Source organism: Dendrobates tinctorius, unplaced genomic scaffold (genome assembly GCF_039654945.1).
Source record: "Dendrobates tinctorius isolate UK_male_01 unplaced genomic scaffold, ASM3965494v1 ptg000011l, whole genome shotgun sequence".
Lineage (NCBI taxonomy): Eukaryota > Metazoa > Chordata > Amphibia > Anura > Dendrobatidae > Dendrobates > Dendrobates tinctorius.
In genome coordinates, this window is record NW_027361679.1 from 97,501,862 (window position 1) to 97,514,646 (window position 12,785).

A 12,785-nucleotide genomic window follows, 5' to 3' on the forward strand; every position below is an offset into this window, starting at 1 on the left:
GGTCTGCAATACCAAGACAGGTTATTACACTTGGGGTTATTTAGTTTGGAGAATCGAAGGCTTAGGGGTGATCTTATTACAATGTATAAATATATGTGGGGACAATACAAAGACCTTTCTAATGATCTTTTTACTCTTAGACCTGTGACGGGGACAAGGGGGCATCCTCTACGTCTGGAGGAAAGAAGGTTTAAGCATACTCACAGACGCGGATTCTTTACTGTAAGAGCAGTGAGACTATGGAACTCTCTGCCATATGATGTTGTAATGAGTGATTCACTACTAAAATTTAAGAAGGGACTGGATGCCTTTCTTGAAAAGTATAATATTACAGGGTATATACACTAGTCTCCTTAATATTGCGTTGATCCAGGGAGCTAGTCTGATTGCCGTATGTGGAGTCGGGAAGGAATTTTTTTCCCCAATGTGAAGCTTACTGTTGCCACATGGGTTTTTTTTGCCTTCCTCTGGATCAACATGTTAGGGCAAGTTAGGATAGGATATGGGTTGAACTAGATGGACTTAAAGTCTCCCTTCAACCTTAATAACTATGTTACTATGTTACTAGGTTTTCCCAACTAAAGCCACCACCTTAAACATCTTTTTTCCACTTTCCAGCAATCCGTATATAAGCACTCAACCCCTCTGCATATCCCCAAAAAATACCATTTATAATCCCCACATATGGTGCAATCTGGTCTGATGGGTGTCACTTGTCTTGCTCGGCGCCAGCTCTATCCCTGCAATGGTTCTGAGACCAGTTGATAAAGATGCTGTATGACAACCTTCATAAAAGTGTGAGTAGCTGAGGTGATTCCAAAGGGTAGGGTAGTGAACGGGAAGTGTCTGAATGCCCCTTTGGAATTAGGCAATTTGCAGGAACACACTAAGTTTGGACACTCATACCACACATATCCTGACTAAGCATCAGACCCGCTAAAAAGGCAGCACAATGCAACGCATCGCATGTGCTGAGAAGCCAGGAGGATACCAGTCCACAAAGGCAGTATTACCCTACTATTTTACTGCTAGTAGGATGTAAGGGAGCAGTACAAGGAGACTTACCAGCAAGTACGGCAGAAGAGATATTCCCATATGTGTATACTGGAATGGGCTGGTCACTGAGCGAGGATGCCAGACCTTGTCTGAGAATGTCTTCAATCTGCTCCTGATCGTCTGTGAAGACCGATGACATAAACTGCATCTTGAGATGGGCAATGATGCTCGCATTCCCTCTGCTGTGAGTACATTCAGCACAAAATAGGAACAGTTTAGTTTTTTTTTAAAAATATCAATTTCATCATCTAATGTGCACGCATGTGTGTGTGTAATATCTGTATTATTATTCAGATAAAAATAGTTTGGCTAGCTAAATGATCAATAGAAACTAAAATAAAAATACTGAACAAGTAAAAAGTAGACTGGTCTGCTGATGGAAGTATTGTATTTGCTGTATGACATTTAAAACTCTGAAGGATAAGAATAAGAAATTGCTGCAGCTGCCAATTATGTTTACTCATCTTTGCAACACTCATTTAAAATAAATTTAAAGGAATTATTTGGGACTATTTTATTTTTTTTCTTATGGCCCTAAAAACTTAATGGCAGGTAGTTGCTGTCTTGTTGCCTGTTGTGTCTGGCGCCTACCTCTGCCGGCTCAGAGCTGTCACAGACCACTTCTGTCAGCGATTCTATGGCCTCCAAAGTGACAGAGCAGCTGCTTCTCATCCTCTCTGCTCTGTTGATGGGGTGTGACTGTCGATGTCATGTTGATTGACAGTTGGCTTCCTGCTTTATATCTGCTAGGAGCTGGCTGTCAATCTGCAGTCAACAAATCAGTCCAGTTAAGGAAGAGACATGAAGCAGTAGAATCGCCGACAAGAGCAGTTAGTGATCGCTCTGAACCAGCGCTGGATAGAACAGGCAGGTCGTTAGCAGTGCTGGTGGTGGTGGGGATTAATGCAGTAGTGCTTTCCTGCTACATCTTCCATGAATGTTCCTTTAAGGCTTTAGTCACACTAACATTAAAAAAATGGTCCAAAGTTTTTCCTGAAAAGTCGGACGAGTGTCATGCAAGTGACACGCGATTTTCATGCAAGTACAATACAATTTTTATAACCTAATGACATGCAAATGCAATCCATATGCAATATGATTTTAACATTAGCTTTTACATAGATTAAACATCCTATAATAGGTCATCAATATTAGATCGGTGGGTCCGACACCTGACACACTCTGTGATCAGCTTTTCTCAGTGTCGGCAGCAGTCGGAAGTTAGCAGTTGTCTAGTTCAATAGCATAGTTGCTCCATAAACTTCAGTTGTTGCTATATACCATAGTTCCCGAAGATAAGATCTATCCTGAAAATAAGCACTATCATGGGCAGCATGGTGGCTTGCAGCACAGGGGTCATGGGTTCCAATCCCACCAAGGTCAACTTCTGCAAGGAGTTTGTATGTTCTCCCCGTGTTTACATGAGTTTCCTCCAGGTTCTCCGGCTTCCTCCCACACTCCAAAGACATACTTATAGGGATTCTAGATTGTGTGCCCCATTGGGTTCAGTGCCAATAATGTCTGTAAAGCGTTGTGGAATTAATAGCGCTATATAAATGAGTAAAATAAATAAATACAAACAACAAGCAACAGCTAAAGACGTTCCACGAACAGTTTAATCAATTTCATCCCACCATCAATTTAACACTCAACTGCTCCAGCACTGAGATTAACTTTTTGGACACCATCATTAAGCTAAAAAATAATGAAATAGAGACATCCCTGTATCAGAAGCCAATCGACCGTCCAACATACCTTAAATGGGACAGTTTCCATCCAAAACACATAAAGAACTCTATTATCTATAGCCAAGCCATCAGATACAAACGTATATGTTCCAACCCCATGGATAGAGACAAACACCTTGGTCGCCTCAAAAAGACCTTTTTGAATCAGGGTTACCATCCAAGAACAATTGAAAACCAAATTACAAGAGCCACCAGATTGTCAAGGAATCACCTGCTAAATTACAAAGCTAAAGAAGAAAATAACCGAGTGCCTCTAGTAGTCACCTACAACCCAAATCTGGAAGTGCTAAGGGGAGCTGCACGGAAATTACAACCTTTACTACAAAAAGATGCCCAATTACAATCCATTTTTCCAGATCCCCCACTACTGTGCTTTAGGCAGCCCCCAAATCTAAGAAGCATCATTGTCAGAAGCTCCCTGTCCTCTCCAACAGCTGGAGGAACCTTTCCTTGCAACCAGAAAAAATGTAAAACCTGTCCATTTATAATGACCACGGACACGATAAAGATCCCCAATTCACATCAGGACTACAAGATCCCAGGTACTTTCAGCTGCATTACATCTAATGTGGGGTACTTAATTATTTGTACTAAATGTCCAACAGGGGGTCTGTATGTAGGGGAGACAGGGCAAAAGCTTAGAACAAGGATGAATGCTCATCGTCACACAATCAGAGAAAATAGAATGGATCTACCTGTGGCAAAACATTTTTGTACGCCTGATCACAGCAACATGGATATGAAATTACTGGTATTGAAAGGTAACTTCACATCTCAGAGAGAGAGAGAAGAGTCTGTGAGTATAAATTTATGATGACCTTTGACACTCTCAATGCTGGAATGAATGTGTCACATGGATTTATGTCTTTTTACATCAATTAAGGAATTTGCTCCTAAGACCTTGTGGGGGCATAACAATACATTAGGAGACCCCAATCAGAGGACAATAAAACATCCAGACTCCTTATCTATGAACTGGAGCAATATTTATGTTTCTCCCTCTCCCATAATCATAATTCTGCTTCACGTCACTTGTCTCATCTATTGCATTTTTTCTGTGCTGTATTGTGCATAAATATGTGACTCTTCAGATTTTGTATTAGTCTATGCCTGATGAAGAGACCTGAGTAGTCTCGAAAGCTTGCAATGTGTTACCATCTTTTCAGTTAGCCATTAAAAGGTGTCAACCACTGAGGACTCTCAATTTTGAATATTTTTCTAAATGCAAATCATGATTTTACATGATTTTTAGAATATGCTTGAAATTTGAGCCCTACTCCAAAAATAAGCCCCAGGTACAGACAGTGTTGGTATTATGGAGAGGGGACTGAGTAATTGCCCTGGTCCCCCACTCTTAGGGGCCCCCAGTGTTTCTATTCCTAGGTTAAGACTGCTTGAGGACCTTTGGTGACATCGTGGTCATGAGACCATGATGTGACCAAAGATCCTTTAACCGTGGGAGTCTAGATGAACTGAAGAGGAGACAGGTTGGTATGCAGGGCTGGTGTTGGAGGGAAGGGGGAGGCAAACTGAGTAATTTTTCAGGGCCCTCACTCTCTTAGGTGTCCCCAGTGCTTCTATTCTGAGGTTAAGACTGCTTAAGGACCTCAGCCATGTGACCATGATGTCACCAAAGATCCTTTAACTGCAGGAGTCTAAAGGAACTAGATTGGTATGTTCACTATGTGCAGTGTGTGTATATACATGTTTATGTATGTGCAGTGTGTGTATATACATGTGTATGTATGTGCAGTGTGTGTATATACATGTGTATGTATGTGCAGTGTGTGTATATACATGTGTATGTATGTGCAGAGTGTGTGTATATACACTAATGTATGTGCAGTGTGTATATACTGTACACATGTGTATGTATGTGCAGTGAGTGGCATATCTAGATGCCCATTAGACAGCACGCTTATTGCACATGTGCCTTAGGCTTGAAAAAAATAGGATTTTGTCAGGGGTGCTTCAGCAGCACCGCCACCTCACGTAACAAGGACACAGATACAGTGCCTACAAGTAGTATTCAACCCCCTGCAGATTTAGCAGGTTTGATAAGATGCAAATAAGTTAGAGCCTTCAAACTTCACACAAGAGCAGGATTTATTAACAGATGCATAAATCTTACAAACCAAAAAAGTTATGTTGCTCAGTTAAATTTTAATAAATTTTAAACATAAAAGTGTGGGTCAATTATTATTCAACCCCTAGGTTTAATATTTTGTGGAATAACCCTTGTTTGCAATTACAGCTAATAATCATCTTTTATAAGACCTGATCAGGCCGGCACAGGTCTCTGGAGTTATCTTGGCCCACTCCTCCATGCAGATCTTCTCCAAGTTATCTAGGTTCTTTGGGTGTCTCATGTGGACTTTAATCTTGAGCTCCTTCCACAAGTTTTCAATTGGGTTAAGGTCAGGAGACTGACTAGGCCACTCCAACACCTTGATTTTTTCCCTCTTGAACCAGGCCTTGGTTTTCTTGGCTGTGTGCTTTGGGTCGTTGTCTTGTTGGAAGATGAAATGACGACCCATCTTAAGATCCTTGATGGAGGAGCGGAGGTTCTTGGCCAAAATCTCCAGGTAGGCCGTGCGATCCATCTTCCCATGGATGCGGACCAGATGGCCAGGCCCCTTGGCTGAGAAACAGCCCCACAGCATTATGCTGCCACCACCATGCTTGACTGTAGGGATGGTATTCTTGGGGTCATATGCAGTGCCATCCAGTCTCCAAACGTCACGTGTGTGGTTGGCACCAAAGATCTCGATCTTGGTCTCATCAGACCAGAGAACCTTCAACCAGTCTGTCTCAGAGTCCTCCAAGTGATCATGAGCAAACTGTAGACGAGCCTTGACATGATGCTTTGAAAGTAAAGGTACCTTACGGGCTCGTCTGGAACGGAGACCATTGCGGTGGAGTACGTTACTTATGGTATTGACTGAAACCAATGTCCCCACTGCCATGAGATCTTCCCGGAGCTCCTTCCTTGTTGTCCTTGGGTTAGCTGTTATGATTGAGTCACCGTAGGAGGCAAAAACAGAAATGCTAGCTAAGTCCAGAAAACCAGAGAAGTTGGCAACTATCAGATTGCAGACCCCTGAACCTATCAACACAACTAGCAGTAGCCGTGGGGGGTTCCTACGATGACCTAGACCCCTCGATCACAGCCGGAGAGATACATAGGCCTAAAGAAGGAAAGGGGAAATCTAACTGCCCCAGAGCAGACCCCAAAGCAATAGGCAGCCCCCCACATATAATGACGGTGAAGCAAGATGAAAACACTTACACAGACAGAAAGACAGGCTGAGCAAAGACGGGGCCCAAAAACTACCTAGATAGGAACGGATAGGAAGGCTGCTGTCTGCAATCTGCCAAAACCCTATCAGAGACAAAAGCCAACAAGCTGATATAAAAATGGCTCTGAAGCAACTAAGCTTCAAAAACTAAATCAGCACTCAGGTACTTTCAGAAGACAGAGCTAACGGAACACTGCACACTCCAGCAGGGAGTGGCAGAATCCAAAAAGCAAGAAAAACAAAAACAAATCTTAAATGCAAAAAGGCAAAACAGAAAACTTAGCTTTAGGAGAGCAGGAATCAGACTGGTGTCCAAGAGTCCACAGAGAAATCACCGGCAGGGCAGAAAGGGCGTAGGCTGCCTTAAATCCAGTCAGTGACTCCACTCAGCCAATCGTCTTCATTAGTCCCAGGTGCCTGATAATCAGGCTCACTACCTTCCTTCACTAGAACAGGGAGTTCACCAGGCCTCAGTGACGGAGGGGAAAATGAACTCACAACAGTACCCCCCCTTGAGGAGGGGTCACCGAACCCTCAACCACGCTACCAGGGCGATCAGGGTGAGCCCGATGAAAGGCACGCACCAATCTTTTGGCATGAATATCAGAGGCAGAGACCCAGGAATTATCCTCCTGACCATAACCCTTCCACTTAGCCAAATACTGGAGTCTCCGTCTAGCCAGACGGGAATCCAGAATTTTCTCTACCTCATATTCCAAGTTACCTTCAACCAATACAGGGTCCGGAGGTGCCACCTCAGGCACAACTGGCTCAACAAACCTCTTCAACAAGGACTTATGGAACACATTATGGATCTTAAATGTGACAGGAAGAGCCAAACGAAAAGAGACCGGATTAATAATCTCCTAAATCTTGTAAGGTCCAATAAATCTAGGCTTAAACTTCGGAGAAGCCACCTTCATAGCAATATTTTTTGATGATAACCACACCATATCACCAATCTTAAACTGGGGACCAATGGTCCTATGTCGATTGGAAAACCGCTGGGCCTTTTCCTGGGAGAGAGATAACTTATCCACCACTTGGTCCCAGATCTGGTGCATTCTCTCCACCACAGTGTCAACACCTGGGCAGGCAGAGGGCTCCACCTGCCCTGAAGAAAATCGAGGATGAAACCCAAAGTTACAAAAAAAAGGTGACATCAAAGTGGCAGAACTAGCTCTATTATTTAAAGCAAATTCGGCCAAGGGCAAAAATGAAACCCAATCATCCTGATCAGCGGAAATAAAACATCTCAAATACGACTCCAAGGTCTGGTTTGTTCTCTCTGTCTGCCCATTGGTCTGAGGGTGAAAAGCAGAGGAGAAGGACAACTGAATTCCCAACTTGGAACAGAACGTCCTCCAAAATTTAGACACAAATTGAACTCCTCTGTCAGATACAATGTTCTCAGGAATCCCGTGCAAGCGAACCACCTGTTGCAAAAACAGGGGCACCAACTCAGAGGAAGATGGCAACTTAGGGAGTGGTACAAGATGAACCATCTTAGAGAACCTATCACAAATCACCCAAATAACAGTCATTCTTTGAGAGACCGGCATATCAGAGATGAAATCCATTGAAATATGGGTCCATGGCCTCCTGGGGACCGGCAAAGGCATCAACAACCCACTAGAGCGAGAACAAGATTTAGACCGGGAGCAAGTCCCACAGGACTGCACAAAATTCCTGACATCATGAGACAAGGTGGGCCACCAAAAAGAACGACTCACCAGATCTCTAGTACCAAAAATACCCGGATGACCAGCCAATGCAGAGCAATGAACTTCAGACATCACTCTCTTCTTCCACTGGTCAGGAACATACAACTTTCCACTGGGACAATGCTCAGGTTTGTCCTCCTGGAACTCTTGCAGAGCAAGTCTCAAATCGGGCGAGATGGCAGAAAGAACTACCCCTTCGCCTAAGATGGTAGCAGGCTTGGTCACCACAGGAGAATCAGCAAAGAAACTCCTAGAGAGGGCGTCTGCCTTGACATTCTTAGTTCCAGGAAGGAAAGAGACCACTAAATCAAAATGTGTAAAAAACAAGGCCCACCTAGCCTGTCTGGGGTTCAAGCGTTTAGCCGACTCTAGGTAAATCAAATTTTTGTGGTCAGTGAGGACCACAACTTGATGTTTGGCTCCCTCCAACCAATGTCTCCACTCCTCAAATGCCCATTTCATGGCCAACAGTTCCTGATTCCCCACATCATAGTTACGTTCAGATGAAGAGAACTTTCGGGAAAAGAAAGCACAGGGATTCATTTTAGATGTTACCGGATCCTTTTGGGACAACACTGCTCCTGCACCAATCTCAGAAGCATCCACCTCTACCTGAAACGGGAGTGAGACATCAGGTTGCCGCAGAACCGGGGCGGAGGTAAATCTACGCTTCAGCTCCTGAAAGGAAGCAACCGCCTCCGGAGACCAATTCAACACATCCGCACCCTTCCTGGTCAGGTCAGTCAATGGTTTGGCAATACTAGAAAATTTTGCTATAAATTTCCGATAAAAATTAGCAAAACCCAAAAACTTCTGGAGGGCCTTCAAAGAAGTGGGCTGAACCCAATCATAAATGGCCTGTACCTTGGCCAGGTCCATTTCAATAGTTGACGGAGACAAAATAAATCCCAAAAAAGAAATCCTCTGTACTCCAAAAAGGCATTTTGATCCTTTGACATACAGAGAATTCTCTCTCAAGATCCGGAACACAGTCCGAATATGTTCCACATGAGCATCCCAATCCTTGGAAAAGATCAAAATATCGTCCAGATAGATAATCAAAACTTTATCGACAAAGTCTCGGAAAATATCGTTCATGAAGCACTGGAAAACAGAAGGGGCATTAGTGAGCCCAAAAGGCATCACCAGGTACTCAAAATGTCCCTCCGGAGTATTAAACGCCGTCTTCCATTCATCCCCCTGCTTAATGCGGATAAGATTATACGCCCCCCTGAGGTCAAGCTTGGTAAACCAGCAAGCACCTCTGACTCTAGAGAATAGATCCGAAATCAGGGGTAATGGATACTGATATTTAATAGTAATTTTATTGAGGGCACGATAATCAATACAAGGCCTTAAAGAACCATCCTTCTTGGCCACAAAAAAAAACCCGGCACCTAAGGGTGAAGAGGATGGTCTAATATGACCCTTCTCCAACGCCTCCTTAATATAGGACCGCATAGCCTCGTGCTCGGGTACAGATAAATTGAAGAGCCGACCCTTAGGAAATTTACACCCCGGGCTTAGTTCAATTGCACAGTCATAACTCCTATGAGGAGGCAAGGACGCAGACTCATTCTCACTAAATACATCATAGAAGTCCGCCAAATAGTCAGGAACCTCATGCGACTGAGAAGAGGTGGAAAAAAACGGAGCCTCACTAAAGGTACACCGGCAACCCCAACTCACCACAGACACAGACTTCCAATCCAAAACTGGATTATGAATCTGCAACCAGGGAAACCCCAGAACAACGGCATCATGCAGACCATGCAACACCAAAAATCTGCACTTTTCTTGGTGGTCTGGGGCGACCCGCATGACCAACTGGGTCCTAAACTGAGGTTTATTTTTAGCCAGAGGGGTAGCATCAATCCCCCTCAAAGGGATAGGCGTCTGCAGAGGTGTCAACGGAAATCCACAACGTTTAGCAAAATCCAAGTCCATTAGGTTTAGCGCTGCTCCCGAATCCACAAAAGCCTTGGTGGAAAATGTGGACAGGGAACAGATCAGAGTAATCGCCAAAAGAAACTTAGGCTGAACCCCACCAACAGAAAACGTGTGTGCAAAGCGTTTCTCACGTTTAGGACAAACAGAAATAATATGTGAGGCATCTCCACAGAAAAAACACAGCTTATTGCGCCTTCTGAATTCCTGACGTTGCGCCTTAGACTCTATCACATTGCATAGGTTCAGACATCTGTTCAACCGGTGGCAACACCTCTCGTGTAATCCTGCGTTCACGTAAACGCCGATCAACCTGAATGGCTAAAGACATAGAATCGTCCAGACCAGAGGGAACAGGAAATCCCACCATAGTATCTTTTACGGCTTCTGACAAACCCTTCCGAAAGAGAGCAGCCAAGGCACTATCATTCCAGGTAGTAAGGACCGCCCACTTTCGGAACTTTTGACAGTACAACTCTGCAGATTCTCGACCCTGGTTCAATGCTAACAGGGTCTTTTCAGCCTGATCAATAGCATTAGGTTCGTCGTACAGCAACCTCAAGGCTTGAAAAAATGCGTTCACATTAGTCAGAATAGGGTCATCTGGTTTCAAAGAAAACGCCCAATCCTGGGGATCGCCGCGCAGCAAAGAGATGACAATTTTAACCTGCTGCGCGGGGCTCCCTGACGAGTTAGGCTTCAAAGCAAAAAATAATTTACAATTATTTTTGAAACTCAAAAATTTAGATCGATCCCCAAAAAATACATCAGGTGTGGGGATCTTTGGTTCAACAGCATGTGAACGAGCAAGATAGGCGGAAATTCCTCGCACTTCAGCAGCGAGCTGCTCCACACGATCAGACACTTGCTTTATCTCCATTGAGAGAAAAAAAAATTCCCCCTACGGCCTCAGAGATATAGAGGAAAGAATATACACACTTTTTTTTTTTTTTTTTTAAAACACAATTCTTTCCTGCTATTGAGTACCCCAGGATCTGCGGTTTGGGCGGGTGATTCTGTTATGATTGAGTCACCGTAGGTGGCAAAAACAGAAATGCTAGCTAAGTCCAGAAAACCAGAGAAGTTGGCAACTATCAGATTGCAGACCCCTGAACCTATCAACACAACTAGCAGTAGCCGTGGGGGGTTCCTACGATGACCTAGACCCCTCGATCACAGCCGGAGAGATACATAGGCCTAAAGAAGGAAAGGGGAAATCTAACTGCCCCAGAGCAGACCCCAAAGCAATAGGCAGCCCCCCACATATAATGACGGTGAAGCAAGATGAAAACACTTACACAGACAGAAAGACAGGCTGAGCAAAGACGGGGCCCAAAAACTACCTAGATAGGAACGGATAGGAAGGCTGCTGTCTGCAATCTGCCAAAACCCTATCAGAGACAAAAGCCAACAAGCTGATATAAAAATGGCCCTGAAGCAACTAAGCTTCAAAAACTAAATGAGCACTCAGGTACTTTCAGAAGACAGAGCTAACGGAACACTGCACACTCCAGCAGGGAGTGGCAGAATCCAAAAAGCAAGAAAAACAAAAACAAATCTTAAATGCAAAAAGGCAAAACAGAAAACTTAGCTTTAGGAGAGCAGGAATCAGACTGGTGTCCAAGAGTCCACAGAGAAATCACCCGCAGGGCAGAAAGGGCGTAGGCTGCCTTAAATCCAGTCAGTGACTCCACTCAGCCAATCGTCTTCATTAGTCCCAGTTGCCTGATAATCAGGCTCACTACCTTCCTTCACTAGAACAGGGAGTTCACCAGGCCTCAGTGACGGAGGGGAAAATGAATTCACAACAGTTAGCCTTGACTCTTCGGACAAGCCTGGTCTCGGCACGGGAGGAAACTTTCAAAGGCTGTCCTGGCCGTGGAAGGCTAACAGTAGTTCCATAAGCCTTCCACTTCCGGATGATGCTCCCAACAGTGGAGACAGGTAGGCCCAACTCCTTGGAAATGGTTTTGTACCCCTTGCTAGCCTTGTGACCCTCCACGATCTTGTCTCTGATGGCCTTGGAATGCTCCTTTGTCTGTCCTATGTTGACCATGTATGAGTGCTGTTCACAAGTTTGGGGAGGGTCTTAAATAGTCAGAAAAGGCTGGAAAAAGAGATAATTAATCCAAACATGTGAAGCTCATTGTTCTTTGTGCCTGAAATACTTCTTAATACTTTAGGGGAACCAAACAGAATTCTGGTGGTTTAAGGGGTTGAATAATAAATGACCCTCTGAATAAACTTTTCACAATTTAAAAAAAAATTAAACAAAGAAATAACATTCTTTTTTGCTGCAGTGCATTTCACACTTCCAGGCTGATCTACAGTCCAAATGTCACAATGCCAAGTTAATTCCGAATGTGTAAACCTGCTAAATCTGCAGGGGGTTGAATACTACTTGTAGACACTGTAGAGTGCACGTGGAGGACTCTTACCCGCAGCCACAGGAGTCCTGGCGTCTAATGTGGGTAGGAGCAGAGTAGCTTGAGGACCTGCGGGAGGTGGAGCAACGATGAAGAGCTAGGTGCGCACAGGACCTATGATCATGTGACCGCAGGGGGGCGGGGCTTAGCGTCCTACTACTGCAGATGATGTAGTATACCCGCTACAGGAATGCTGAAGTAGAGAGGGGAACTCAGGTCAGGCAAGCCAGGAGGTCATACACAGAGCGGGCAGTGAAGTACAGGAGGGATAATCACAGAAAGGTCAATACGTAGCCAGGGGTCAATCACAGAGCAGGCAGCAAGGTACAGGAGGGATACTCACAGAAAGGTCAATACGTAGCCATGGGTCATACACAGGGCGGGCATAGAGGTACAGAGTCAGAATACAAGAGACGTTAACTGTGATAGGACCGAATCAAACATCAGGCAAGCATCCGAAGACAGGCTTGAAGCACAGACAGAACAGGGTCAGGCACACTCAGATAGGAGTATAAACGACAGGGGACGGCTCCTCCATGAGGCTATAAGAACCCTCCTCAGATCCATAGAGAGGCTTCCCAGATT

At 44.4% G+C, this 12,785-nt stretch overlaps 1 protein-coding gene across 1 annotated transcript in view; it reads right to left on the bottom strand.

Moving 5' to 3' along the window:
* Positions 1 to 12,785, bottom strand: part of TMPRSS9 (transmembrane serine protease 9) — a 113,413-nt gene that overhangs the window by 81,206 nt on the left and 19,422 nt on the right. The window contains exon 4 of the mRNA XM_073545109.1: positions 1,066 to 1,238. Within this exon, the coding sequence (XP_073401210.1) occupies positions 1,066 to 1,238 (173 nt within the window). The remainder of the gene's footprint in view (positions 1 to 1,065; positions 1,239 to 12,785) is intronic.